The sequence below is a fragment of the Mercenaria mercenaria genome, chromosome 16, assembly GCF_021730395.1.
Source record: "Mercenaria mercenaria strain notata chromosome 16, MADL_Memer_1, whole genome shotgun sequence".
Classification (NCBI taxonomy): Eukaryota; Metazoa; Mollusca; class Bivalvia; order Venerida; family Veneridae; genus Mercenaria; species Mercenaria mercenaria.
In genome coordinates, this window is record NC_069376.1 from 18,538,979 (window position 1) to 18,565,950 (window position 26,972).

At 35.2% G+C, this 26,972-nt stretch overlaps 1 protein-coding gene across 1 annotated transcript; it reads right to left on the reverse strand.

Moving 5' to 3' along the window:
• Positions 1–1,201: 1,201 nt before the first annotated feature.
• On the reverse strand, positions 1,202–26,972 carry LOC123540757 (receptor-binding cancer antigen expressed on SiSo cells-like). Its single transcript, XM_053526251.1, has 5 exons — positions 26,853–26,972; positions 15,232–15,418; positions 11,486–11,665; positions 10,647–10,733; positions 1,202–9,914 (listed from the first exon to the last, which is right to left on the reverse strand). Exons 2-5 carry the CDS (start codon positions 15,415–15,417, stop codon positions 9,702–9,704), a joined length of 666 nt encoding a protein of 221 aa, XP_053382226.1. The 5' UTR covers position 15,418; positions 26,853–26,972; the 3' UTR covers positions 1,202–9,701.

The window sequence follows — 26,972 nt, forward strand, 5'->3', positions numbered from 1 at the left end:
ATTAACTTCAATCTATGCATATTTGACAATGCAAAAGCAAATGTATAAATAAATAAATAAATGTTTCAAAATTAACGCTAATGATGGCCAACTACATCTCCTATAACGATATAAAGAAAGTCAAACATAAACCACAACTTCAAATGTTTTAATAACATATTATAAATTTAGTATCATGATTTGTCAGTTTTATCTATCAACAATACCACTGTTGTAGTTTATAAATTTTCTAAGAATTTTCTGTAACAAACAATCCTACATCATCCTTATGACATGTATAGATTGTGCAATGTTATGTCTCAACAAACAAATTACTGCAGATCACATACTACTATATTTTCACATACCCTTAGCTCAGGTATTTAACGTTTAGCAGCCTAATTCAGTCACAAAAGGTAAGTGTGTTTGAAGACAAGATGCAAATGAATATCCACGAATATTTTGTATTCATGAGCGGCATTATTCATGAATATCTGAGAAAACAAAACTACTTTAAATATCAGATGAATATTCATGAGCAGCAAAAAAGTACTGCATATATCACCATATCTACAGTAGGCAAGCTGCATACTGTGAAATTATTTTTATTCGCGAAGGACGAACTTTCGTGTATTTCGCGCTAGGACCGATGCGCGAATTTAAGACAGCGCTATTATTATTATTTTATTTTATTTTTTCATTTCTAAAATGGAAAATGCGCGAATTAAAGCCCGCGCGAAATAGTCCTTTTTAAGTTTGCGCGAAATTTCATGCCAGCGAATTTAAATGATTTCACAGTATCCTAGTATGTATTTCTCCACATTAAGATGGTTAAAAGATCAACACTTGCTCAACAAATGGGCCATGATTGCCCTAGAACGCTTTGAAATTATTTCAGAATCGTGACAGCAATTTCTGAGTAGCAGTTTTTTAGCTTTTCCTTTTGGTTGCAATGTCCACTAGAATTCTGCACAGATTACCTAAATTTGAAGGGAGACAACCCAAGTTTGGTTCATGATATTGCTCTAGTGGTTTAAGAGAAGGTTTTTAAAGAAATTGTGGATGAGGGACATCCAATGATCTTAAGAGCTCTCCAAGTGAACTGCATGCTCAGGTAAGCTAAAAATGTCACTTATCAGTACCAGTATCAAAGTGTTCCTCCACTCTTCATCCCTGGAAGTACTCTCAGAACTTCAGTAGATTAAAACAAATGAAGAATATATACTATTTTTAAACTCAGAACTTTATTTTAGAGAGCTCAACAACACGATGACAACCATTTATCCAAAAACAATATAATTCTTCAAATTATACTTCAAGGAGTGAGATAAAAAGTGTCACTTCACGTAAAAATTTAGTATTCAATTGTTCTATGACAAGCACTTGGATCAGACCATTTCAATGATTTGTAAAACTTGTGAGAGATCATCATTGGTCTTGAACTGATAGTCTGAATATTCAGCAACTGGCAGGACTGCTGTGAAAATACTGCCTCGATTTCCAACAAACTTTGATGGTACATGTAGGTCAGTAACAAGGCTATTTTTGCACTTTTTCAGTACTTTTTATTTGACTGATTTATGGTAGAGTTATGGTCCCTTGACAGCTATACTCAACATACTTTAAGCTGTTAAAGGGACATGTCTCCTGGTGTGTCGAAAGTGGTGTAACTTTAAGAAAAGCAAAAAAAAAAAAAAACAAGAGCTGTCTTCATAGGATGACACATGGCCCCGATGGCACTTTGAATGAATATATAGTTATGGCCGATGTTAGAGTTTAGGACCTTTGACCTACGGAACTGGGTCTTGCGCGCGACACGTCATCTTAATGTGTCACACATTCATGCGTAGATATTTTAAAATCCATGCATGAATGACAAAGATATGGACCGGACACGCCTATCAATCCACTATCATGAAAAATGACCTTTAACATCTAAGTGTGACCTTGACCTTTGAGCTACGGACCTGGGTCTTGGGCACGACACGTCGTCTTACTGTGGTACACATTCATGCCAAGTTATTTGAAAATCCATCCATCGATGACAAAGATATGGACCGGACACGCCCATCAATGCACTATCCTTTAACGTCTAAGTGTGACCTTGACCTTTGAGCTACGGACCTGGGTCTTGCGCGCGACACGTCGTCTTACTGTGGTACACATTCATGCCAAGTAATTTGAAAATCCATCCATCGATGACAAAGATATGGACCAAACACGCCCATCAATGCACTATCCTTTAACGTCTAAGTGTGACCTTGACCTTTGAGCTACGGACCTGGGTCTTGCGCGCGACACGTCGTCTTACTGTGGTACACATTCATGCCAAGTTATTTGAAAATCCATCCATCGATGACAAAGATATGGACCGGACACGCCCATCAATGCAGTATCCTTTAATGTCTAAGTGTGACCTTGACCTTTGAGCTACGGACCTGGGTCTTGCGCGCGACACGTCGTCTTACTGTGGTACACATTCATGCCAAGTTATTTGAAAATCCATCCATCGATGACAAAGATATGGACCGGACACGAAAATTGTGGACAGACTGACAGACCGACAGACAGACCAACAGACGGTTCAAAAACTATATGCCTCCCTTCGGGGGCATAAAAATGTTATATAACCTGTGCAACGCATGTCAGATCACCATAGTAAACAAGTGTTATTGTTTCAATCAATTCCCAATAGTGGCTACTGAGAAACCAGATTCCACCAAACATTTTTAAGTAAAATGGGGCATAACTTTGTAAAGATGTAAAAAAAAGCTGACAGAACCTGTCCAGTGAATGTCAGACCCTCACAGTGGACAAGTTTATAAAGTGACAATCAATTTCCGCTTGTGGTAACTGAGACACCAGCTTTAAACTGAACATTATTCTATAAAACAAACGGCATAGCTTTGTAAAATGAAAATGTATACAGAACATATGTTTTGCATGTCAGATTGCCACAGTGAATAGGTGCGTGAAGTTTCAGTTGATTCCTGCAAGTAACAAAATGTACTTAAGTACCAAAACTGACACCAAATCTGGCTGTGGCTGCTGGCAGACAAGTAAGTGCAATGTTTCTACAGTCAAGCTAAATATCATAAACTCGGTATCATTTATGTCAAATGCACGGATGTGCAGGCTGATCAAGATCTACACCGATCACAAAGGCAGAATCAATCCTGTCCAGCATGGTAAGGGTTATTCAAGGTGTTAGGAACTTGTGCAACATGAATGACATATTGATAGTCACAAAGGTTTTGAATTTCACAATTTGCAATTACTCACAAATATAAAACCTTCCAGAATATTACCAAATCTAATATAGATGTACATGTACATTCATTATGAATTTTTGTATCTACTCTACTGGTCCCAAATAAATGTACATAATAAACATGATAAATGGTATATTATACAATGCAATACTCACCAGTACAATAATTATTGTTTTATACCATAACACTATTAGGCAACCAAAAATAATAATAACAATAACAAGAGGGCCATGATGGCCCTATATCACTCACCTGTTATCATTGCACTTGAGGACAAGAAGGTCCTCAGAAAAAATATCTAAGTCCAAAGGACAGGAACAACAAAGGAAAGAAATTTAACCAAAAAGAAAAACAAAATTCTTACAAGGTACAGATATGTCAAAATACACCTAAAAATTGGAGGTACCATCCATGTTGTACTACAGAAAAGTGGTCTCAGTTTTTCCCTACGGCCAATAATAAAAAAGTTACTAAAAATAGGCTATTAGACCTTTCTAACGTAAACGTAATTACGAAACGGAATACTGAATTCGTAAAATTTTAGGCTAATTTGTGGTCTAGGGGAGACAATTTCATCCAATAGTAATGCAATAGTATCTCCCTTAGACCATTATATGCAAATAACATTTACGAATTCAGTATTCCGTTTCCGATTTACGTTTACGTTAGAAAGGTCTATTTATAGTAACGTAAAAGGGAAGTAATTCAAAAGAAAATTATTGTAAGATAACAAAAGAAGGATCTGCCAAATAAATCTGTTAACATAAATGAAATTTCAGATCAGTATCTTCATTAGTTACGGAGATATACCCATTTTAAATTCAAAAACAAGAGCTGTCCGTAAGACAGCCAAGCTCGACTATTCGAAATATTGTCACAGAAGCAGGAAATTATTACCCAAAATGTTAAATATCAAAAGAGTTTTAAGTTCGAAACGGGACATAATTTGACCAAAATGCATATCAGTTATGGGACTTGATGCTATCAACTAGTTTAATAACCCCGAAGAAACATGTGAAGTTTCAATTCCATATCTGCATTAGTTTTGGAGATAGTAACTTGCATGTAAAACTTTAACCAGAATTTTCTAAGTCCAAAAGGGGGCATAATTTGCTCAAAATACATGTTAAGAGTTATGGAACTTGACCCAGTGAGGTTGGTAACTGACCTAGAAAAAGAATAAATAAGTTTCAAAGCTATATGCCTTTTGGTAATAGCTGTATGTACTTGTACGCAAAACTTTAACCAGGATTTTCTAAGTCCAAAAGGGGGCATAATTTGCCCAAAATACATGTCAGAGTTATGGGACTTGATTCTATCAACTAGTTTTATAACCCGAAGACACATGTGAAGTTTCAATTTAATATTTGCATTAGTTTTGGAGATAGTAACTTGCATGTAAAACTTTAACCAGGATTTTCTAAGTCCAAAAGGGGGCATAATTTGCTCAAAATACATGTCAGAGTTATGGGACTTGGCCCAGTGAGGTAGGTAATTGATCTAGAAAAAAAAAAAAATAAGTTTCAAATCAATATGCCTTTTAGTAATAGCTGTATGTACTTGCACGCAAAACTTTAACCAGAATTTTCTAAGTCCAAAAGGGGGCATAATTTGGCCAAAAACATGTCAGAGTTATGGGACTTGACCCAGTGAGGTAGGTAATTGATCTAGAAAAAGAAAAAATAAGTTTCAAATCTATATGCCTTTTAGTAATAGCTGTATGTACTTGCACGCAAAACTTTAACCAAAATTTTCTAAGTACAAAAGGGGGCATAATTTGGCCAAAATGAAGGTCAGAGTTATGGGACTTGGTGCTATCAACTAGTTTTATAACCCAAAGACACATGTGAAGTTTCAATTCAATATCTGCATTAGTTTTGGAGATAGTAACTTGCATGTAAAACTTTAACCAGAATTTTCTAAGTCCAAAAGGGGGCATAATTTGCTCAAAATACATGTTAGAGTTATGGAACTTGACCCAGTGAGGTTGGTAATTGACCTAGAAAAAGAATAAATAAGTTTCAAAGCTATATGCCTTTAAATGATAGCTGTATGTACTTGCATGCAAAAACTTAACCAAGGTGTGACGCCGACGCCGACGCCGACGCCGACGCCAGGGTGAGTAGAATAGCTAGACTATTCTTCGAATAGTCGAGCTAATAAAGGGAGGTAATTTGACATAAAATCAGTCCATAGTTATATACCCTGATTGCCTCGGTCCAACTTATGACAATAATGAAATTTCAAATATGTCCTGTAAGTACTTACTGATATAAATCCATTTTGACTACAACCAGGGGAGGTAATCAGATATAAAATAACTCTGGAAACTACGAATGGATCTGATTTGTCATGGAATCCAAGATTTATTGTTGCTGAAGATATTTTGGAAGTTTGTATCAAATAAAACCATAAATGAAGTCTCTTTATGGTAGGGCTGGGTACCGCCTTGAAAGAAATACCGTGGTATACCACGGTTTTTTCCTAATTACCGCGGTATATACCACGGTATACCACCATATTTATCGTAAGACTTACAGCTATGGTAGTGGTTATAAAAATAGTGAAAAACTCTCAGAAATACTTAATTCATTATGAACAACAACGAAGACTAATTACTTCACTAGAATTAAAGAAAAAATGTGAACTTGACTAATGACTAGTTACATGAATGACCCTTAGTATTTTTTACTAGCGTGTATTCGTCGGAAGACGCCATATTGTCTCTGGGGAAGCACTGGGTCATATGTATATAGGTCGCGCTTGTTTGAAGTTCCATTCGTACACCCGTTTGATAAACCAGTAACGTTAACAAATAGTATGAAGGCTTCTTCAAATCGTTTTCAAACAAAAAATAATAAATTTCAACTCAACATTTTCCATACTATTTATTTCTTTTTTAATACATGCAAATACATACCGGGATATTCTAAACTATCATCATTTAAACAAGAAGTCGGGACCCGCCGAATTTACCAGACTCAAAGTAAAAACAAGTGCGCCCATGACGTCATCCATCTATACGGAATAACCTGGGGGTTTTCGAAGGTTTTGATTGGGGATCACGTGGCCGATCATACATGTTCAATTGTACCATTGGGTGGTTATTTTTGGAAACTAATAATAGTAGCATGGGAATTCCAGAGATATAGATCGGAAAATCATGCATGGTGTTAATTGTAGTTACGGAAGGCTACATAGACAATGTAAATTAAAAATAAACAGAAGTAGGGATAATGTTGATAAAATACCGGTATTCCCCGATGGTACCGCGGTATCATACCACAGGAAGATGGTACCACAGTTACCGGTATACCGGTAATACCGCGCACCTCTACTTTATGGCAGCAAAAGCCAAAATAGCCAATTTTGGACATTTAAGGGGCCATAACTCTGGAACCCATGATGGAATCTGTCCAGTTTAAGAAAGGAACCAAGATCTTGTGGTGATACAAGTTGTGTGCAAGTTTGGTTAAAATCAAATCATAAATGAAGTTGCTATTGTGCAGACAAGGTCAAAATAGCTAATTCTGGCCCCTTCAGGGCCCATAACTCTGGAACCCATTAGGGGATCTGGCCGGTTCAATGAAGGAACTGAGATCTTATGGCAACACAAGTTTTGTGCAAGTTTGATTAAATTCAAATCATAAATGAAGCTGCTATTGTGCAGACAAGGGCAAAATAGCTAATTCTGGTCCTTTCAGGGGCCATAACTCTGGAACCCATAATGGAATCTGGCCAGTTCAAGAAAGGAACCAAGATCTTATGGTGATACAAGTTGTGTGCCAGTTTGGTAAAAATCAAATCATAAATAAAGCTGCTATTGTGCAGACAAGGTCAAAATAGCTGATTTTGGCCCTTTCAGGGGCCATAACTCTGGAACCCATAATGGGATCTGGCCAGTTCAAGAAAGGAACCGAGATCTTATGGTGATACAAGTTGTGTGTAAGTTTGGTTAAAATAAAATCATAAATGAAACCACTATCGTGCAGACAAGAAATTGTTGACGGAGGCACGGACGGACGCACACACGACGGACGAAGGGTGATCACAAAAGCTCACCTTGTCACTATGTGACAGGTGAGCTAAAAAAAAGTTTTTACAAATGCTAGACTAAAATTTGTTTCAGGAGGTTCCCCATCCCCACTCCTTCCCCACCTTTTTAACAGTAAAAACTGAACATGATTATACAGTAGTTTAGTAGGTAAATATTTGGTGTGCTATTGGTTTAATACCATTTTTTACCGTGCAATCATAAGCTACCAACAGCAGTCAGAAACACAATGCAATGTTTTAGTTTGTTTCATAAGTGTTCGTTGGGTTTAAACATTCCAGCTTTCCATGGTGAAGGAAGACCCTGTGTCCCTCTTGAGCATTAATTATAGACACAGGTATGCACCGGAGTAAAACCAACTGAGTGGCTTTCTAAAAAAATTTTTTTATTGGAACAACAGCAGTAACTGGCAGGAGATTCAAATTCAGCAACCTTAACCACTCAGCATTAGAGGCCGTGTCCCCAAACAGACACTGCAAGACCTACAGAAATAAATATCCATATGTTATATATTAAATCAAATCTAAAATATAGCACCCTTTTTCATGATCAATATGTTCAATGGTGCTACACAAAAATGAACAGAAAAATAGAACAGAATATTTTAACGACATAAAGAAAAGAAAAGTAAAAATAAATTTAATACTAGAGATGCTTTTGAGAAAAGCGCATGTCTCCCACAACTGCCCCTATGAAAAATGTCTAGTTTCTCTAGATGGTTTAAACGAGTTGATCCAATTAGATGGTCTGGATGAGTGGATCCAATCAGTAATTCAAGGGCCATAAATCAAAAGTGCCTGGGCGGATTTGACTAGATATCGAACTTGGCTAAGGTCTTATGGCCAAACACATTTTGTTCAAGTTTGGTGAAGATCGGATGAGGAATGTTCGATTTAGGGAGCGGACAATTGTAAAAAGGCGGATTTTTCGGTAATTCAAGGGCCATAACTCCAAAATGCCTAGACTGATTTGGCTAGTTATCAAACCTGGCCGAGGTCTCATGGTCAAACACATTTTGTTCCAGTTTGGTGAAGATCAGATGAGAAATGTTCGACTTAGAGTGCGGACAAGAGTAAAAAGGCCGATTTTTCGATAATCCAAGGGCCGTAACTCCAAAATGCCTGGACCGATTTGGCTAGTTATCGAACTTGGCGGAGGTCTTATAGTAAAACACATTTTGTTCAAGTTTGGTAAAGATCGGATGAGAAATGTTTGAATTAGAGTGCGGACAAGAGTAAAAAGGCCGATTTTTGGTAATTCAAGGGCCATAACTCCAACACGCCTGGACCGATTTGGCTAGTTATCAAACTTGGCCGAGGTCTTATGGTCAAACACATTTTGTTTAAGTTTGGTGAAAATCGGATGAGAAATGTTCGACTTAAGAGTGCAGACAAGCTTTGTGACAGACACACACACAGACTGGAGTAAATCAATATGTCTCCCACACCACTGTGTGGTGGGAGACATAATTTACTGAGTCATATTCATAGGATTTTTCTATATAATGATAATCTGATCAGCATTATAACCCAAATTAAATACATGTAGACTGCTTAGGCCAGACAAAAAAAAATACATGTACCTATATTTAGGACTAACAACTGACCATCAAGTAAATAACTGTAAATCCCTAACCCTATTTTTTTTATTTTGTAAGTTTCTGCTGTAAGAAGCAAACTTTAAGGATATTTTAGGAACATGTGTTTAAATCTATTCTTTAGAAGGTTGAGTTAAAGCCATATTCACTTCTTATGACATTTTCTCTATGAAATACAAGTTTAAATGTGACCATGTAACACTTAACTCGGGTATTTTTTTGTTTGGCCTTATTGCAAGTTTTATGTATAAAAGATCAACTAATTACAAGTTTTCATACCCTTGATGCTGCCATACATTAAAATTTTAATAGTTTATACTGTATAAACAAAAATAATAACTTCCCACCTATCTACATGATAAATTTAACAAGCATTTGAAACTGGTACAACCAACTTCACAAGCTGACAAATCCTGTTTAAATCTACTGTACATGATTTACACAAAGAAAAAGAATAAGAAATTATTCCTGAAACAAAATTCCCATACTATAATATGATCCCATCTTATAAATCCAAGTTCTATGCCATTCTGCACCATTTCTGTCATTGTATACATTTATGGTGCACATTTTGTACACCCTTGGTACACACTAAATTTTCATTCAAATATACAAACATATCCAGTCCAAAACAATGCATAAATTTGTTGACCTGATTCTCAACTTTATGCACTTTATTCCCACACCGATCCCTCACTTTCCCAGCCCAATGCTCTATACTTCGACCTCAAATATACCATATTCCTATTGAAAGCATTATATTCCAAAGCACTATATTTTTTCGCCGCAATCACCATCATCAAGATAATCTCACTGCTGTTAATGGGTTCTGAGATTTTACATGTTTATGTTGCTCACGTTCCTGTTTTTTCAGCTGTTGTTGTAAATGCCTCTGCTGTCTTTCTGCTTTACGTGTTTCTTTTATAACATTTTCTGCCTGCCAGGACAGATCCTCATCAGCCTCAGCTTCCCATGCATTCCCTGTATCCTCCCAACTGCCTAGCTCAGATGTCTGAACAAATTTAAAATGAAAGTGTTAAAAAGTTTTTTTTTTGGTTGGATTTAACGTCGCACCGACACATGATAGGTCATATGGCGACTTTCCAGCTTTAATGGTGGAGGAAGACCCCAGGTGCCCCTCCGTGCATTATTTCATCACGAGCGGGCACCTGGGTAGAACCACCGACCTTCCGTAAGCCAGCTGAATGGCTTCCTCACATGAAGAATTCAATGCCCCGAGTGAGGCTCGAACCCACATCGATGAGGGGCAAGTGATTTGAAGTCAGCGACCTTAACCACCCAGCCACGGAGGCCCCGTGTTAAAAATTAAGTCAATTCTTAAATGACAGACTTGCAAAGACTGCTTAGCAGGTAGAGCAAAAGACTATGAGTCATTCACTAATAAGGTCGAAAGTTTGATCCCCAGATGGGGTGTGAAGTGTGTGTCAGCTTATTTATAGTCGCAATCGGTAACGGTTAAACACATGTTCAAATAATTTAATTTTTCTATGTCTTTCTTAGAAATACAAGCAAGGACAGATATGGTACCAATATACTAGTCTACAGACATTTAATAAATAATGAATGAAGTAAATCTCAACTTTCAAATATATCCAACACATCTTTTCACTTGATTTCTCAATGTCAGATAAGCATTTTAGATCAACTTAACTTAAAATGTAGCTATAAATTCAATTTTTTCATCAAATGAACAACCATGGATAACGTCATCATACAAACTTACCTGCAACAGCGGAATATCTCCAGTGGCTGCTAGTTTATTTGATATTGAACCTGTAGAGCTATAGTCTTCCTTCTTCTTTATCAAAACCTGCAAATAAAACATCAGAATATCTTATACTGAACATTTCACACTTTATAATTTAACTTCATTGGAATGAAATTTGGTTGTACAGGCCAAAATATCTATTTTATGGACGTTTATATTGTGGATGTCAAATTTATTTAGATTATAATTACCTGTCACTAGTTGTTGATGCTGATGGGAATATCCAGTTTAAGGGCAACTGGTGATGGTGGTTACGAAATGAACCTGTCCTACCAATACAGTCTACCGGAGAGTCAGATATTCCCATTTACACCTGAAGCAGCAGTTGTTTTTTTTTCTTACATACCTTATTCTATAAATTGTAGAAATAACAGCTGTCATGGGAGATAGCATGCTTGACTATTTCAATGCTGGATAATGAAACAGGGCACATCTGATTTTGTTTGTTTTGGGTTTTAACGCTGTTTTTCAACAGTATTTCAGTCATGTAACGGCGGACAGTAAACCTAACCAGTGTTCCTGGATTCTGTACCAGTACAAACCTGTTCTCCGCAAGTAGGGCACATCTGAGAAAGCTGGAGCTATCACTAGTGTTTAATGACTCCAATATGGATGATGATATTGGACAGTAACAGTTCAAGACTGTGTCGTATTTATTTAGTACTTCTACATTTACCTCTATTAACACATGCATGCAGCATCATTTTAGATAGGTCCACATAAAGATTGCATCATTGTAAGTTGTTTTAAGACATTTTTTTTTTTTCTTGAAAAAAAAAAAGAAGATTAATTACCTTTTTCTGTTTTTTGACTCTTGGTGCCATGTCTTGGAAGTAGTCCATTTCATGTTCTTGTTCCTGAGATTGTTGTTGTTGTAGCTGATGTTGCCGTTGACGATATTCCTCCACAGAGCGGATCTTCTCTGCTTGTTTCTGTTCATCCCAGCTGTCCCAGGGAGACAACTCCTCTTGAACCTATAATAATTTTTGACAAAATTTTATGGACTTAGAAAAATCATACGTTTAAGTGGCGCCAAGGACAAAGTGCCAGGGCTAATTTTGACAGGTTCCTATGCAAACTTCCTGCAACATTTACAACTCCTACCTATACAGTAATCAGAGCTCCCTATTGCCTGGGGCAGGTAAAAGTGGAAGAGGGGGCAGACAAAAATTTATACTCAGTTGCATGTAGGGAAAGTGAAATATACGAAATATCCCAAGATATACTTCTCTGAAAATCATGTACATGTACTATTGTTTTTGATGCAACACTGCATTGTTAAATCTAATCGCATCACCATGTTACATTTTGGTAACCGAAAGTTGGATTTGAATAAGTAAAACAATCGTTAAAGTTGCCCTACGGGCAAATCGAGGGCTCAGAGTGAAACTAGTCTGCTTCTATTTCTATATACACTTAAGACTAGTTTTGCTCCGAGCCCTCTAAATGCTCTACTGAGTTAGAAGTCAAGTCCTGAGTAAACAATGCTATTACAAATACACCCTGATAAGGCAAAGAATATCAAAATGTTTTGATTACTTTTATCAAATTGATTTCCTAAAAACAAGTAGGTCATAGAAGAAAACTAGTGAAGAATAAAAAAACCTGCCTGACTTGCGTAATTATATATGATATCTGTTTAATGTACAACATCACAAAATACATTATGCAAAAATGCAGTTGAAAATCCAAGGAATTCTTTGAAAATTCATTGGAAATCATTGCAGTAAAGTTCAAGGAATTTCTAAGAATTCTTTGCAAAAGTTTGGAAAGGTTTGATGGAAAAACATTGGAAAACATTGCTGGTATTGGCACAAAATTCCAATGAATTCCTATGAATTCCAATGAAATTTGTGATGAAAATCCAAATAATTTCAAAGAATTGCAACCTAGAAAAAGATAGGAAATCTCTGGAATTTCAATAAGGCCTGGCAATGAGGAAAAGATTGCAATTCATTGAAATTTTTACTATTGTACCTAAACAGATACAATATTAACTATGGAAAACTTTAGAATACCTTGAAATTCTAAAGAAATTCCAAGAAATCCAAAGAAAAAAAAAGAAATAATATCATTACAAAATTATTTTAATATAATAATAATAATTTTAATTATTAATAATATTGTGACAGATCTGGGCTTCACAAAACACAAAAAGCATAAAATTCAAAAGGAATAACACATCTGTCAGCAGCTTTTACATCTATGGTTAAGAATAATAAAAATTCACTTAGCTAAAACTTAAAAATTAAACTAAAAGATATATTAAATATAAAAATTATTTGGTGGAAAGTTATGAATACAACAAAATCATTTTTGGAGTATTGTAGGCTCAATATAAGGTGGCATCAGAATGTCTCTGCTTTTCCAAAACCATCACCTGGGTCAGGAACTTCATTCCAGCCATTTCTGAAAATTATATAACATATAATATAGAAACAAATTATATTATTAATTGTGATTAAAATATAATTTTAGACAATACAATATTACCTAGTATAATAGTATGTGAAATGAAAACTCTTAAGCCAGTTTTAATTTTTAGTTACCATTTAAACATTCTACATGTATCAAAACCATTTAATTATTTATTGGACACTGAAATGAAAATATTGAGAGCACCGCCTGAGGGTATTATACTATCCCTCATCTGTGTAAGTGCTTGACCATACAATATGCAAGTTTTTTTAATCAGACAAGATTAAAAAGAAATCTTAGAACTTAGTACTGACAAAAAATTAATGTCATAAAATGTTGGTGTAATGATCAACCTGTCAGTGTGATTAACCCCAACAAAATAAATAAATTATCAGCCTTTTATAGTAATTTGTATAGTATAATTGTTTGCAAATTTTAACTTACAATTTAGTTGAAATATTCTGTAATTTATGTTTGATGGGATTTCTGTCTGTGATCTCACATCATCCTGTACATAGCATAGTCACTGAAGCCATCTGATTTCTCCGACTACATCAATTCATACATATGTGTTGAAGGCATACTTCTAATAACTAGATATGCACACTCTTTCATCTGAAAGTGTTTATAGACTCTGTTGTAAGTCAGAGGTTCAAAGTGATTCATCTATCATTTTAGTACTTATTACAAGAAATAAAGAATTGAAAATGCAATAATTAAGTATTAAATAAACGGTTGCTTCAGAAGCATAATTATCTATCATTAACATACACCTGAAAAAGTTACCTGTAACCAGGTGAAAGTTCAATCTACTGAGATGAATAAAGTTCCTGTTTCAGTCTATTATTTCTAGACCTGTGACATATAGCTTTAAAACTTACATTTTACATTAGAAAGTTTGATGTTCTTACCTGATATCCCTCTAAAAACATTTTAGAGTTTCAAGTTAGCTTTATTCCATTTGCCTCCAACAACATGAACAAAGAACTTCCTGTTTACATTCAAATTTTTGTATTCATGAGCGATTTTCTTTGGTACAATATAGTTACTGAAAGGAATACTAGAATGTTCTTAAAATATATATGTATACAGTTCATGGGAGAATTTATCCATTTATTTGCTCACAGAATTTGCAAAGATCACAGAAAAAAAAAACAGGCAGAAATATTGGGATTATTTTTTTGGGTACAGGTGTAAAACGGCTTCAGAAGCCTGTATTTTCATTGGTCGTTATCTTGATCAGAATGTCCAGGTGTTATCAGCTATCTCTGTGTGTTAACACATCAGTATACATTGAACACCAGTATATAAATGACTGTAAAAGCTAGATAATTAATCATTGCCAATCATCAAAGGAATAGATTTATTCAGTTATGATGATGTAACATTATAAGCATAATTTCATTAACAATTTGTTGGACTCATGAAATGACTTTTAATGCCTATTATCTGATGCTGTTGTTTGAGGTGTTCAATAACCAAGAAATAAATAGCTTATATAATTGGACATAATTTTATTATTTTCAATGATATAATTATCTTGTTACATCAATTAATAAAATGATGGAATTCTAATTTACATCTTTTTATTATACAAAATGAAAACATTGACTTAAATTTTAATTTGTTAGATTGCTTGTTTCATTTCAATTAATTTGGATACCTATATGAGCATTAAACTAAGAAAAGTAATTACAGTTGGAATTAAAACTTGCTTGTGAAATAATTGCAAAAGTGTGGACTTTCCCTTTTTGAAAGAATTTATAAGCTAAAACTAAAGTCCAAGTTATTCCAATATTTTCCAAATGCTAGAAACTCAGAACACAAAAGTCCAAGGATTTCCAAAGACATTGAAATCTGATTTGAGGGAGCAAAATATAAGTCCAAAGTAATCCATAGTTTTCTGCTTTGGAAAACATTGGATTTGTTTAGATTATTTTTTCAAAGTTTTCCATAGTATTCCAAAAGTATAATCCAAACAAATCTTAAGATTTTCAATGAATTCTTTGCTGCAATTTAAATTAAAAAATCTTACTAGGAAAACTTTGCATTATCTTAAGAAATCTAAGGAATTCTTTGGAATGAGGAAAACATTGGAATTTTTTTTGCAGGGGTAAGTTACCTGTCCTGTTCCATTCATTGTGTAATGCGAGGACAAATTCTCCACAGACGGGTAATGGTTTGTCATTGGAAGAATGGGGTCAGAGTTCCGGCGTTTTCTTCTGCACCATAGTCTTTTGAGTGGAGAAAATATCATACAAATGATGCCAAATATCTTTTTTATAACATTCCATACTACCTTTATCATTCTGAAATAAATATACAGATATATAAATAAACATTTGAATTCATGTCAACATTAAAAATAGTCAAAAACAGATGAAATTTTTTAACTTCTTGCATCTGTTATGAAATGTGTTCCCAGTCTTGTTTCTTTAGAAGACAATGCATAAATAATTTCAAACATAAAGTTCCATTTATTTATTTATCCTATTTTGTTGGGTTTAACGGTGAACCGGCACAATTATAGGTCGTATGGCGACTTTCCAGCTTTGATGGTTGAGGAGGACACCAGGTGCCCCTCTGTGGATTATTTCATCACAAGCGGGCACTTGCGTAGAACCATCGACCTTCTGTAAGCCAGCTGGATGGCTACCTCGCATGAAGAATTCAACGCTCCAAGTGAGGCTCAAACCCACTTTGATGAGGGGCATGTGATTTGAAGTCAGTGACCTTAAGAACTTGGCCATTTAGTTCTTAAAGATACCACCAACCACAGCCTACAAATGTATAACCGCTGTCAGTTATCCTGGCTAGTATTCCTTACAATAAATGTAACAAGAGTTTGTAGAACATGAAATGCCCCACCCTCCCTACATGATGCATTTGGTAATTGCACAAGGAACAAGAATTATTTGGCTACTGTTCCTGGTCAATGTGACCTGACCTCTGACCTACTGACCTCAAAATCAATAGCTGCCATCTACTGGTCATGCTCAACCTCCCAATTTTGTTGTGATCCCAGGCCCAAGTATTCTCATTTATCATCTAGCTCAAAATCAATAGGGTCATCTGATGGTCAAGACCAACCTCCCTGTTAACTTTCATGATCCATGTCCCAAGCATTCTTGAGTTATCATCAATAAATGTTTTAACTGTTCCAGGTCACTTTGACCTTTACCTCCGACCTCAAAATCTATAGGAGTAATCTCCTAGTAATGATTAACCTCCCAATCAAAATTCATAATCCTAGGCCCAAGCGTTCTTGAGTTATCATTCAGAAATCATATAACTCTCCTGGTTACTTTGAACTTGACCTGCTGACCTCAATATCAATAGAGATCATTATGCTGGTTATGACCAACCTCCCTAACAACATTCATAATCATCCTAGGCCCTGGTGTTCAGGAGTTATCAACCTTATAACTGTTAGGGGCCAATGTGACCTTGACCTTTGACCTACTGACCAGGTCATTTGGTAGTCATGTCCAACCTCCCTCTCCACTTTCATGATTCTAGGCCTAAGAGTTCTTGAGTTATCTTTCGGAAACAGTTTAAATGTTCCGTAATAATGTGACCGTGATACTGTGACTTTGATTGTTGACTAACTGATCTCAGTCAATTGGGGTCATCTGCTGGTTATGACCAAACTTCCTCATAACTTTCATGATCCTGGGCCCAAGTATTCTTGAATTATCATCCGAAAACGGATTGTTCTACATAAAGAACAACCAACAGACATCTGCAAAACAATATACCCCTCGGCCCTCCTTCTTCAAAGAGTTGCATAAAAAGATTAACCTGCTCTCAGCAAAAATAAGGACAGTCTTTCAAAGCAAAAAAGTCAGAAAAGGAAGTGCCTAGGGACGGTACGTATCTGTACCTCTAGACAAGCCTGTTGGTAGTTTTCTAGGGGTACAGTCCTCATTTTTCTAGAGATTTATGGTTATTTACATCTTAAATTTTGTTGAAAATGAAATAACAAATATGACTTAACCAGTATTTGCCTAAAACTTGGATCTAAATGTTTTACAGGGACCAGCGTTCACACTACTGTTTACCTTTTCTTTCAAAACCAAAATAACCGAGGAACTCCATATGAATACACGTACACTGTTCCATGCAGATTAATTTATTGTAGATTAAACTATTGATAACAGATTAAGAAGTGTATCAAACCCTTGAATGAATTATATTCTAAATTCTGCAGAAAATTTAAACTAGAATGTGTCTGTAGAACACAGGGTGTGCCCCCCACTGGTACATTTGTCATAAATGAGGGCCAATAATTCAAATGTTTGCAGTCTTAATGGGGTATAGCCTCAACAATCATTTTATGAAAAGGATTCATAATATTCTAGGCCCTTTACTTTTTGAGCTATGAGCATCACAAACAAAAAATCCACTACTTTGGTCATTTCACGGGCCATAACTCTGTAATAAGAGCTAAGATTCTCAAGAGGAATGCCAAGTGTGCAAGTTCACATCACGATAAAGTCTCCAGCAAGGTTTCCTGAATTACATCTGATACTTTTTGAGCTAGGCACATAATAAAGTGAAAAAGTGCATTTTTTTTATTATTTCAGGGGCCATAACTTTAAAAATAGGGGGTGGAGCCAGCCAAAAAATTAGAGGTGTGCAAGTTTATATCATGATAAAGACTTATGCAAGTTTTCAACCATTTATATAAAATACTATTTGAGCTAGGTGCATCACAAGGTGAAAATGTGTATTTTTGACTATTTCAGGGGCCATAACTCTGAAAATAGGGGGCCGACCCAAATGAAAAATAGGAGGTGCGCAAGTTCATATCATGATTAAGACTCATGCAAGGTTTCATGAATCTATATCAAACACTTTTTGAGCTAGGCGTGTCACAAGGTGAAAAGGCGCATTTTTGACTATTTCGGGGGCCATAACTCTGAAAATAGGGGGCAAAGCCAGATGAAAAATAGGAGGTGCGCAAGTTCATATCATAATCAAGACTCATGCAAGATTTCATGTATCTGTATCAAATTCTTTTTGAGCTAGGCATGTCACAAGGTGAAAATGTGCATTTTAGATTATTTCAGGGGCCATAACTCTAAAAATAGGGGGCACAGCCAGATGAAAAATAGGAGGTGCCTAAGTTCATACCATGATTAAGACTCATGCAAGGTTTCATCAATTTATATCATATACTTTTTGAGCTAGGCATGTCACAAGGTAAAAATGTGCATTTTTGACTATTTCAGGGGCAATAACTCTGAAAATAGGGGGCGGAGCCAGACGAAAAATAGATACACTCTATCGAATATGCAAGGTTTTTCTTTGATTTGACCTAGTGGCCTAGTTTTTGACCCCAGATGACCCATTTTGCAACTTCGGCTAGATTTCATCAAGGTAATCATTTTGACAAAATTTCATGAAGATCAGTTAAAAAACACAGACTCTTATTGCATACACAAGCTTAATGTCTACAGACAGATGACAGACAGGCGACCGATCAAGCGATCACATAAACTCACCTGAGCATTGCTCATGGGTGGTTTTCAAAATAATGAAGCTTTTTCTTCTCTCTCACCTTACTTCAATTCAGTTCAGTTTTAGAATGTGTTTTGGAGCAAAATATATCCAAATCAATGTACTCAATAAATGTGTGCAATTTTATCTTGATGGCTCAAGCAGTTTTAAAGTTATATTAAATTATATAGCTAATTTTGTCCCCTGTGCACCCAAAAAAGTGTGACATTTTACATGAAGTATAGTTTTCAACTGAGGTTTACTTTTTAAAACCATGATTTATTGTTACAGCTTTGGCTTTTTAATGTAACTTAAACTCTGCACATTTAAATAAAATACTTCTTTTCATTACCTACCTCTTATTGTTACTAATATTTCACATCTTGTGATGGAACCCTTTTCACGAAAAATAGTGAAAAAAATACTAAATTTAAATGTTGAACACTACAATTTCATAACCCTATTACTTTTCTAAAGTCTTAATGTTTTTCTAAGATCTTTATCCTTTCAGCTGTGAAGACACAGTATGATTTTTTTCTTTAATAAATCGACTTTCTCAGAAACTTGATGAATGTCTATACACCTAAAAATGTCCCCTGTGCACCTTTTCAGTTGTTAAGTGTCAGATTTCTTTTATTCTTTAAATAAAATGGGATTTTACTTTATTTTCCTTGAAAGGGAGTTACAACAGATACAAAAGCAGCCTTCAACTTCACATATTACTGACTGTTAAACATTCACAAAGCCAAAAGTGATGTCCCCTGTGCACCCTTTTTTTGACATATATCAATTATCATAGCATTACTGTAATTTGTGGTGGCATTTCTATATTCTTAGCAGTGTGTATGCAAAATTTAGGCATTACTTGATAATTTAGCATTATATAAGAAACCCTGGACAATTAAAAATTCATCAGTTTTATTGCTTCTTAAGCTGTTAAGTTTACCTAAATATGTAAAGGTTCACTAGTAAATATTATGTAGTTAAAAGAATTTTACTACCATGAACATATTCTATGAATAAATATTTTGATACAATTTGTCCCCTGTGCACCCTTTTTAGTAACATTATAAAGTATGTATGAATTTTACTATTCCTTTTTATCATGCATGGTATTTTGTCATTTTTCTAATATGAATAAGCAGTTCATGTAAATTAAATGATTTCAGTGTGTTAGTTATGTATAAAGTCACTTATTTTTCATTTGAAAGCATTACATTTTGTTGAATTTTCATGTTTTTGTAGTGAAAATTTTCAATTTTGTAGTTATTTTGTGGAATAAACTATTTTTTGATAGTATTTGTCTAAAGTTTATTACCAGTAGTCTTTTTATGAATAGAAAACTAATAATGGATGAATATTACACTGATCTTCAGTATGTGTCCCCTGTGCATCTTTAAAATAACTCAATTTTGAGTAGACAATTCTAGAAATTAGAATTATTGGACATTCTTGAAATTTGGCATGTGGTTTATAAACATGCAACATGTCAGAAAAAAGTTGGTTTTATAATTATATGATAGTTATTTTGCATTCAGCAACAACTTTTCTAGGTAAAGTTTTATTTTCATGTCAAATTTGTGCATAAAGGGTGATTTTAAAAACCAATGTCCACAAACATATGATTAAATAAGTTTCAAACCATACACATACACCCATTACTTATCATTTATGTTGAAAAAATTACTGTAATACATATTTCCTTGTCATAAAACCATGCAACATTTATCACCCACCTTACTGGAAATTCACTGAACTTTTGAATTAAAGGCTGAAATATTTTCTGATTGGCATTTCTCAACACTTCCCCAAAGTTATTTCCTTCAAATATGAAGTATTTGCTATAATAAAAAATAGGTGACCACCATAAGAAATAAGTTTGAATTTTCAACCCCTATGTCACACTTTTGCTTCATTATTTTGAAAACCACCCTCATGTGAACTAAAATTCGTCTGTGATCTATTTTAAAAAAAAAATAGGTAAGTTGTCAACCATAATCAGTAGTGCCGAGTTAAAATTGAAAAGCTGTCGTCTATCACCGAAATCAGGAGAAATCATATGTATGGTTGGAACCCCTGATCTCATGATCAAGTTACGAGTTAGTTTTTCCCCTGTTATTTATGCTTCGATAGAACAAAAGGGCCATGATATCACTCACCAGAGTTTATATGTCCTACTGACCTAGTTTTTGACCCACATCACCCAGTTTCAAACATGACCTAGAGATCATCAAGACATATATTCTGACCAAGTTCTGATCAAGTTTCATGAAGGTAGAATCAAATCTGGTCTCAACAGTGTAAACAAGCTTTTCATGTGATTTTAGCATGTGACCTAGTTTATGATCCCACATGACCCATAGTTGAACCTGACCTAGGGATCATCAAGATAAACATTCTGACCAAGTTTCATGAAGATAGGGTAATAAATGTGGCCTCTAGAATATTAGCAATCTTTTCCTTTGATTTTTGTGGGTGACCTAGTTTTTGATCCCATATGACCCAGTTTCAATCTTGACCTAGAAATCATCAGGGTAAACATTCTGTCAAGGTTTCAAGAAGACAGGGTCATAAAACTGGCCTCTAGTGTGTTAACAAACTTTTCCTTTGATTTGATCAGATGGCCTAGTTTTTGACCCCAAATGATCAAAATATAATTTATTTAAAGGTCATTGATCAAGACAAACATTCTGACCAAGTCTCATAAAGATAGGGTCATAATTATATGTGACCTCTTGTGTTAACAAGCTTTTCCTTTGATTTCATTAAATGACCTAGTTTTTGACCCCACACGACTTAGATTCAAATCTTACCTAGACGTCATCAAGCCAAACATTCTGACCAATTCTCATGAGTTTCAAACTTAAAATATGGTTTCTAAAGTGTCAACAAGATTTTCCTTTTGTCTGGCCTAATGACTTTGTTTTTAACTCCACATGACCCAGTTTCAAACCTGGCCTAAGGACCATCAAAACAAACATTTTCACCAAGTTTAACGAAGATAGGGTCATATATGTGGCCTCTGGGGACGGGTGTTAACAAGCTTTTCCTTTGATTTGTGTTGGTGACTTAGTTCTTGACCTCACATGACACAGATTCAAACTTGACCTAGAGGTCATCAAGACAAACATTCTGGCCAATTCTCATGAGTTTCAAATTTGAACTGTGGACTAGTGTGTTTGCAAGATTTTCCTTTGTTCTGGCCTACTGACTTAGTTTTTGACCCCACATGACCATGTTTCGAACTTGGCCTAGAGATCATCAAGATTAACAATCTGACCAAGTTTCATGAAGATAGAGTGGTATCAAGCTTTTCCTTTGATTTGACCAGGTAACCAAGTTTTTGACTCCACATGATCCGGATTTAAACTTGCCTAGAGATCATCAAGATAAACATTCTGACCAGTCCTCATGAAGATTGAGTCATAAATGTGGCCTTGAGAGTGTTAACAATTTTTTCCTTTGATTTCACTAGTTGACCTAGTTTTTGACGCCATGTGACCCGATTCAAACTTGACATAGCGGTCATCTAAAAAAAATTCTGGCCAATTTTCATGAGTTTCAAACTTAAACTGAGTGCTAACAAGGTTTTGCTTTGATCTAGCCTAGTGGCCTAATTTTTTAACCCATATGACCCATATTCTCCCTTGACCTAGAGATCATCAAGACACACATTCTGACCAAGTTTCACGAAGATAGAGTCATAAATGTAGCCTCTAGAGTGTTAACAAGCTTTTCCTCTAATTTGACTGGGTGACCTTGTTTTTGACTCCACATGACCCAGATTCGAACTTGACCTAGAGACATCAAGACAAATATTCTGACCAATTCTCATGAGTTTCAAACTTAAACTGTGGACTCTAGAGTGCTAACAAGATTTTCCTTTGATCTGGCCTAGTGACCTAATTTTTGACCCCACATGACCCAGTTTTAAATTCACCTAGAGATCATCAAGACAAACATCCATTTTCATAAAGACTGGGTCACAAATTCGGCTTCTAGTGTGTTAACAAGGCAAATGTTGATTGCTGACACATGATGACAGATGCCAAACAATGACTGGTCACAATAGCTCACGTTGAGCATTTCGTGCTCTGGTGAGCTAAAAAGTAACCAATCGAGTGAGCACTGATATCTGTAAACTTCAGAGCCAAGTTTTAGGTGAATACTGATTAAGTCTTGTTGTTCTCTTTTTGTTTTTCTTCCAACAAAATCTGAAATAAATCTATATATACACTTAATGAAATGCTGGTAATAGGGAGGTCCATATTGACCATTTTGACTTTGATACTTTAAAGGATAAATCCCTTTCTCTGGTATTTCCGTAAACAGTGTCAGGGGGCTGGTGGGATTACTGATAAAACGATTGTGTACAATATTAGCGATTATTTTGGCCAGAAGTTAAGGATTTCTAAGGAAAAATTCTTACTTTGTCACAAAGAAAATTATACTATTTTACCAACTCTGCAACAAAACCTTTGCACAAAAACTTTGTTTACCTTGAAAAATGCGAATAATTTCATACCACTGGTATCGAAGTACGGAAGCAGCAGAGTACAGTAAAAAATGCGATTTCAAAAATAAAGTTAACATTGGGGATATTTTTGCTAGATCTTAATTACAACAAATGTTCGATGATAATCAGCAATATCTTTTATACATTTTCTTTGTTTAGACCTTAAAAAAGTATAATTTTAAACACTACCACTATAAAGCGTAAATTATGGCCAATAACCCCCTCACCGTAAAACTGGAAAGGTGTATTTATTGGTGGCTAATACCGGAACACTGGATTTATCCTCTGATATGAAGAATATCATATACCATACCTATAGAACACCACCCCTAGTCCTATCAATAAGACCTGACATAACATATTTTAACATTTTGACGTCTATCGGTTATGTCAGGTCTTATCGGATCGCCATTTATAACATGTAGTGAGAACCGAACACACTTCATGTCGCCTTAAATTTTCAAATTATGAACAACATAACCCAATCCAAAGTGAAAGACCACTACTTACACCGAAAATAATCCTTTTTTTCAACTGCATATGTGAATAATTACAAAATAAAAGTTACTTTTCATGTATAAATATCGAGTAACTGTTGTTTCTTTCCACTGTATGTATCACCATGTATCTGTGTTATGGTGTGCAACATTGCAGGTCTTTTCCGAATGTTGTGTTTATTTTGAGAATCAATTTCAGACGAAATATTTTCCCTCTAGATCAATTATATATATAGTTCATGTGGAAAATTGTTTTCGTCTAAGTCGATTCTAAATATATTATAACCTGCTGAATATGCTTAAAAATGGCGGAATGTGTACTGAAAACTGTACACAATTGACATATATTGGATATGAGGGATTTTAAAGGTAAATTTAAACGATATATTACTAGAATATGATAAATAATGGTAGGCTAAACTGTTTAAAAACCTGCATACATCGTATATTTTACGTGTTAGAAAATGCTACATTATAATACTGATTAGGGCCCTTTTAGACGTTACAATGCAGATTTAAAATGAATTGAAAAATAATGAATGTTAAAGGTAAAATGAGCATGTACACGTCTAATATTTTGGACTCCCCCCCCACCACCACAGTTGTCTTTATTTTTTTTGAGCACTGATAGAGTATGGGAATTTTTCAAACATGTTGAAAAGGTAACAGAAGTTGCTGGATGATGAAGACATGTGCTCAGTTTGTTTTAAAAAACAAAAATGTATTGACTGAGGGTTGTCAGGGGCGGCATGGGAGGGGGATGGGTGCTGACCCCCAAGTGTCTGTGGGTTTATCCATATATGGCCCAAAATGTGCACCTCTGCGCAAGTCACAGGCACCAGTATCGGACCTGGGACAAAAATATGTTTGTTTTCATCCTAAATGAGTTAAAAATGAAAAATATGTAGTGAAATATGAGCCCCCTTCAAAATATACATATGTCTACTGAAGGCCAGAATCTCGAGAATCGAGCCTGAGAGCAATGGGTTCACTTCCTGGGCCGTTGTGAAATAAATTCTCTAGACAATTAAACAAACTACCTATCACCATTTCACGTGTACATTTAGCTACAAAATGAGACCGACCCCAAGTCTCTAGCCCTACCCATTCATGAAATATCTATCAGAAAACGAGTGCCTTTCTGCTTAAAGTTCCAGGTAGACAGAAATGTGGCACAACGAAACGGTACGAAATCACGGACTAAAATATGTTTGTCAGCCAAGCAAGGGTCAAATTCAATAAAAAATACTAAATAGTATAAATAAATACATAAACTAGGGCCACTCACAATCGTCAGTAGCATTTCAAACACGCGATATTGGCGTTTCAAATTTTTCCACGGTCTTTCAATTGAATGCTACGCCATTGAACAGAATTCGTAAGGTATTTTTAAACGCAATTTCTGATTGGCCAATAGCGACACACCTCCGACAGAACCGCATCGTTTCGCACAAAATTACTCTGATATTATTGTATCGGTTTCAATGGCGGATAATACAATTGAAAGACCGACGGAAAAATAAAAAAGTAAATATCGCGTGTAGCAGATGATACTGACGGTGGTGAGTGGCCATAATTTGCATATTTAGTAATACTTGTTATTAATGTCAAATGAATTTGACCCTTGCTAGGCTGACAAACATCTTTTAGTCCGTGATTTCGTACCGTTCCGTTGTGCCACATTTCTATCTACCTGGAACTTTCAACAGATAGGCACTCGTTTTCTGATAGATATTTCATGAACGGGAAGGGCTAGAGACTTGGGGTCGGTCTCATTTTGTAGCTAAATGTACACGTGAAATATTGATAGGTAGTTTTAATTGTCTAGAGAATTTATTTCACAAAGGCCCGGGAAGTGAACCCATTGCTCGCAGGCTCGAATCTCGAGATTCTGGCCTTCAGTAGACATATGTATATTTTGATGGGGCTCATATTTCACTACATATTTTTCATTTTTAACTCATTTAGGATGAAAACAAACATATTTTTGTCCCAGTTCCGATACTGGTGCCTGTGGCGCAAGTGTGTCCATTTGTAACCTACTATATGCATTTGGTTACTGTATAGATAGTAACCCCAGTAACCAAATGTATATAGTAGAGTGGGCAGACCAATGCTCGGCGCATACCAACGCTCGGCGTATATCACGTTTCTCTGGGAATTTGTTAATATATATATAAAATATCAGCTCTTATGAGTCCCTTTTCGTTTGTTTACATCACGCGTAATTTTATCCCAGTGCAGATCATTTCCGGTATGGTCACGTGGTCACAGTATAGCAGACGATGCAAGGCTAAAAGCCGTTCAGTTTTGTGTTCTACTCTCATTAAAACAGATTTTCTGGTAAAATTGGTATTAAAAAAGTAGCTTGCAGGCCGAATTATGGAGAAAAATTTTTTTTTATTTTTAATTATTCTATTTCTTTATACTTAAATAAACTATAAACCGTTATCATGGCATTTTATAGGGACCCATTGTACAGCACTTTTCTGTAGCTTACGCTGTCGAAGTAATTGATATACTATGTGGACTAATGACACTTTTGAAAAGATTTCCAAAAATAATGGAAATAAATCATCAGATACCATAATTTATTGATTTCTTGAAGTTAGACTCACAGAATTGTGATAAATTATCTTCAAATGAATTCCTTAAGATAATTGGTTGTATAAAATGTGTTTATTCAATTTATAGATGCAGAATAGAGAGAGGGGTAATTTACGTACATGTTTATGTACTTTAGAAAATCAGTTAATCAATACAACCTATGTCTTGTGTTAAATATGTCTTATACTTCACTTTAATACATAAATAGTTCAAAATTACAACCTGCAGATTAATATGCCGTACGCCGAGCGTTGGTATACTTCCGCATGAACCGCACAAGTTTTACTGGTACTATTTTTAGCTCCCGCCTATTACGTCACGGTGTGACTTGAAATATGTAAACAATATGGTTGAATACTCAAAGATTGTTCTACAAACTGACGATAAAAAAAGTACGGTAAGTTAATGTAAAATCAGTTTTTAAATTTAAAATATGTAGTTTTTACGCCGAGCATTGGTCTGCCCACTCTAGGTTACAAATGGACACACTTGTGCAGAGGTGCACATTTTGTGCCATATCTAGGTCTACCGGCTGTAAACTTTAAAACATATATTTCTACGCATGTCATTTATTTTTGTTAAACCAAACCGAAAATATAAGAGAAAGGCAATCGAATTTACATTAGTTACTGCATGGAAACCTGATGATCGTGCAGAAAAAGCTATTTTTCCTGGAAAACACTCTTTCTGTTTTCCTATTTCAAATCTCGTACCATCTCTCGAGCAAACCGAGATGTTACT

Coding starts and splice junctions, on each gene's coding strand:
- LOC123540757 (XM_053526251.1), bottom strand. CDS start 15,417: ATGATAAAGGTAGTATGGAATGTTATAAAAAAGATATTTGGCATCATT. Junction 11,666..15,231: donor CAATGAATGGAACAGGACAG/GTAACTTACCCC, acceptor AAATTATTATAG/GTTCAAGAGGAGTTGTCTCC. Junction 9,915..10,646: donor GAGATATTCCGCTGTTGCAG/GTAAGTTTGTAT, acceptor AAATTTGTTCAG/ACATCTGAGCTAGGCAGTTG.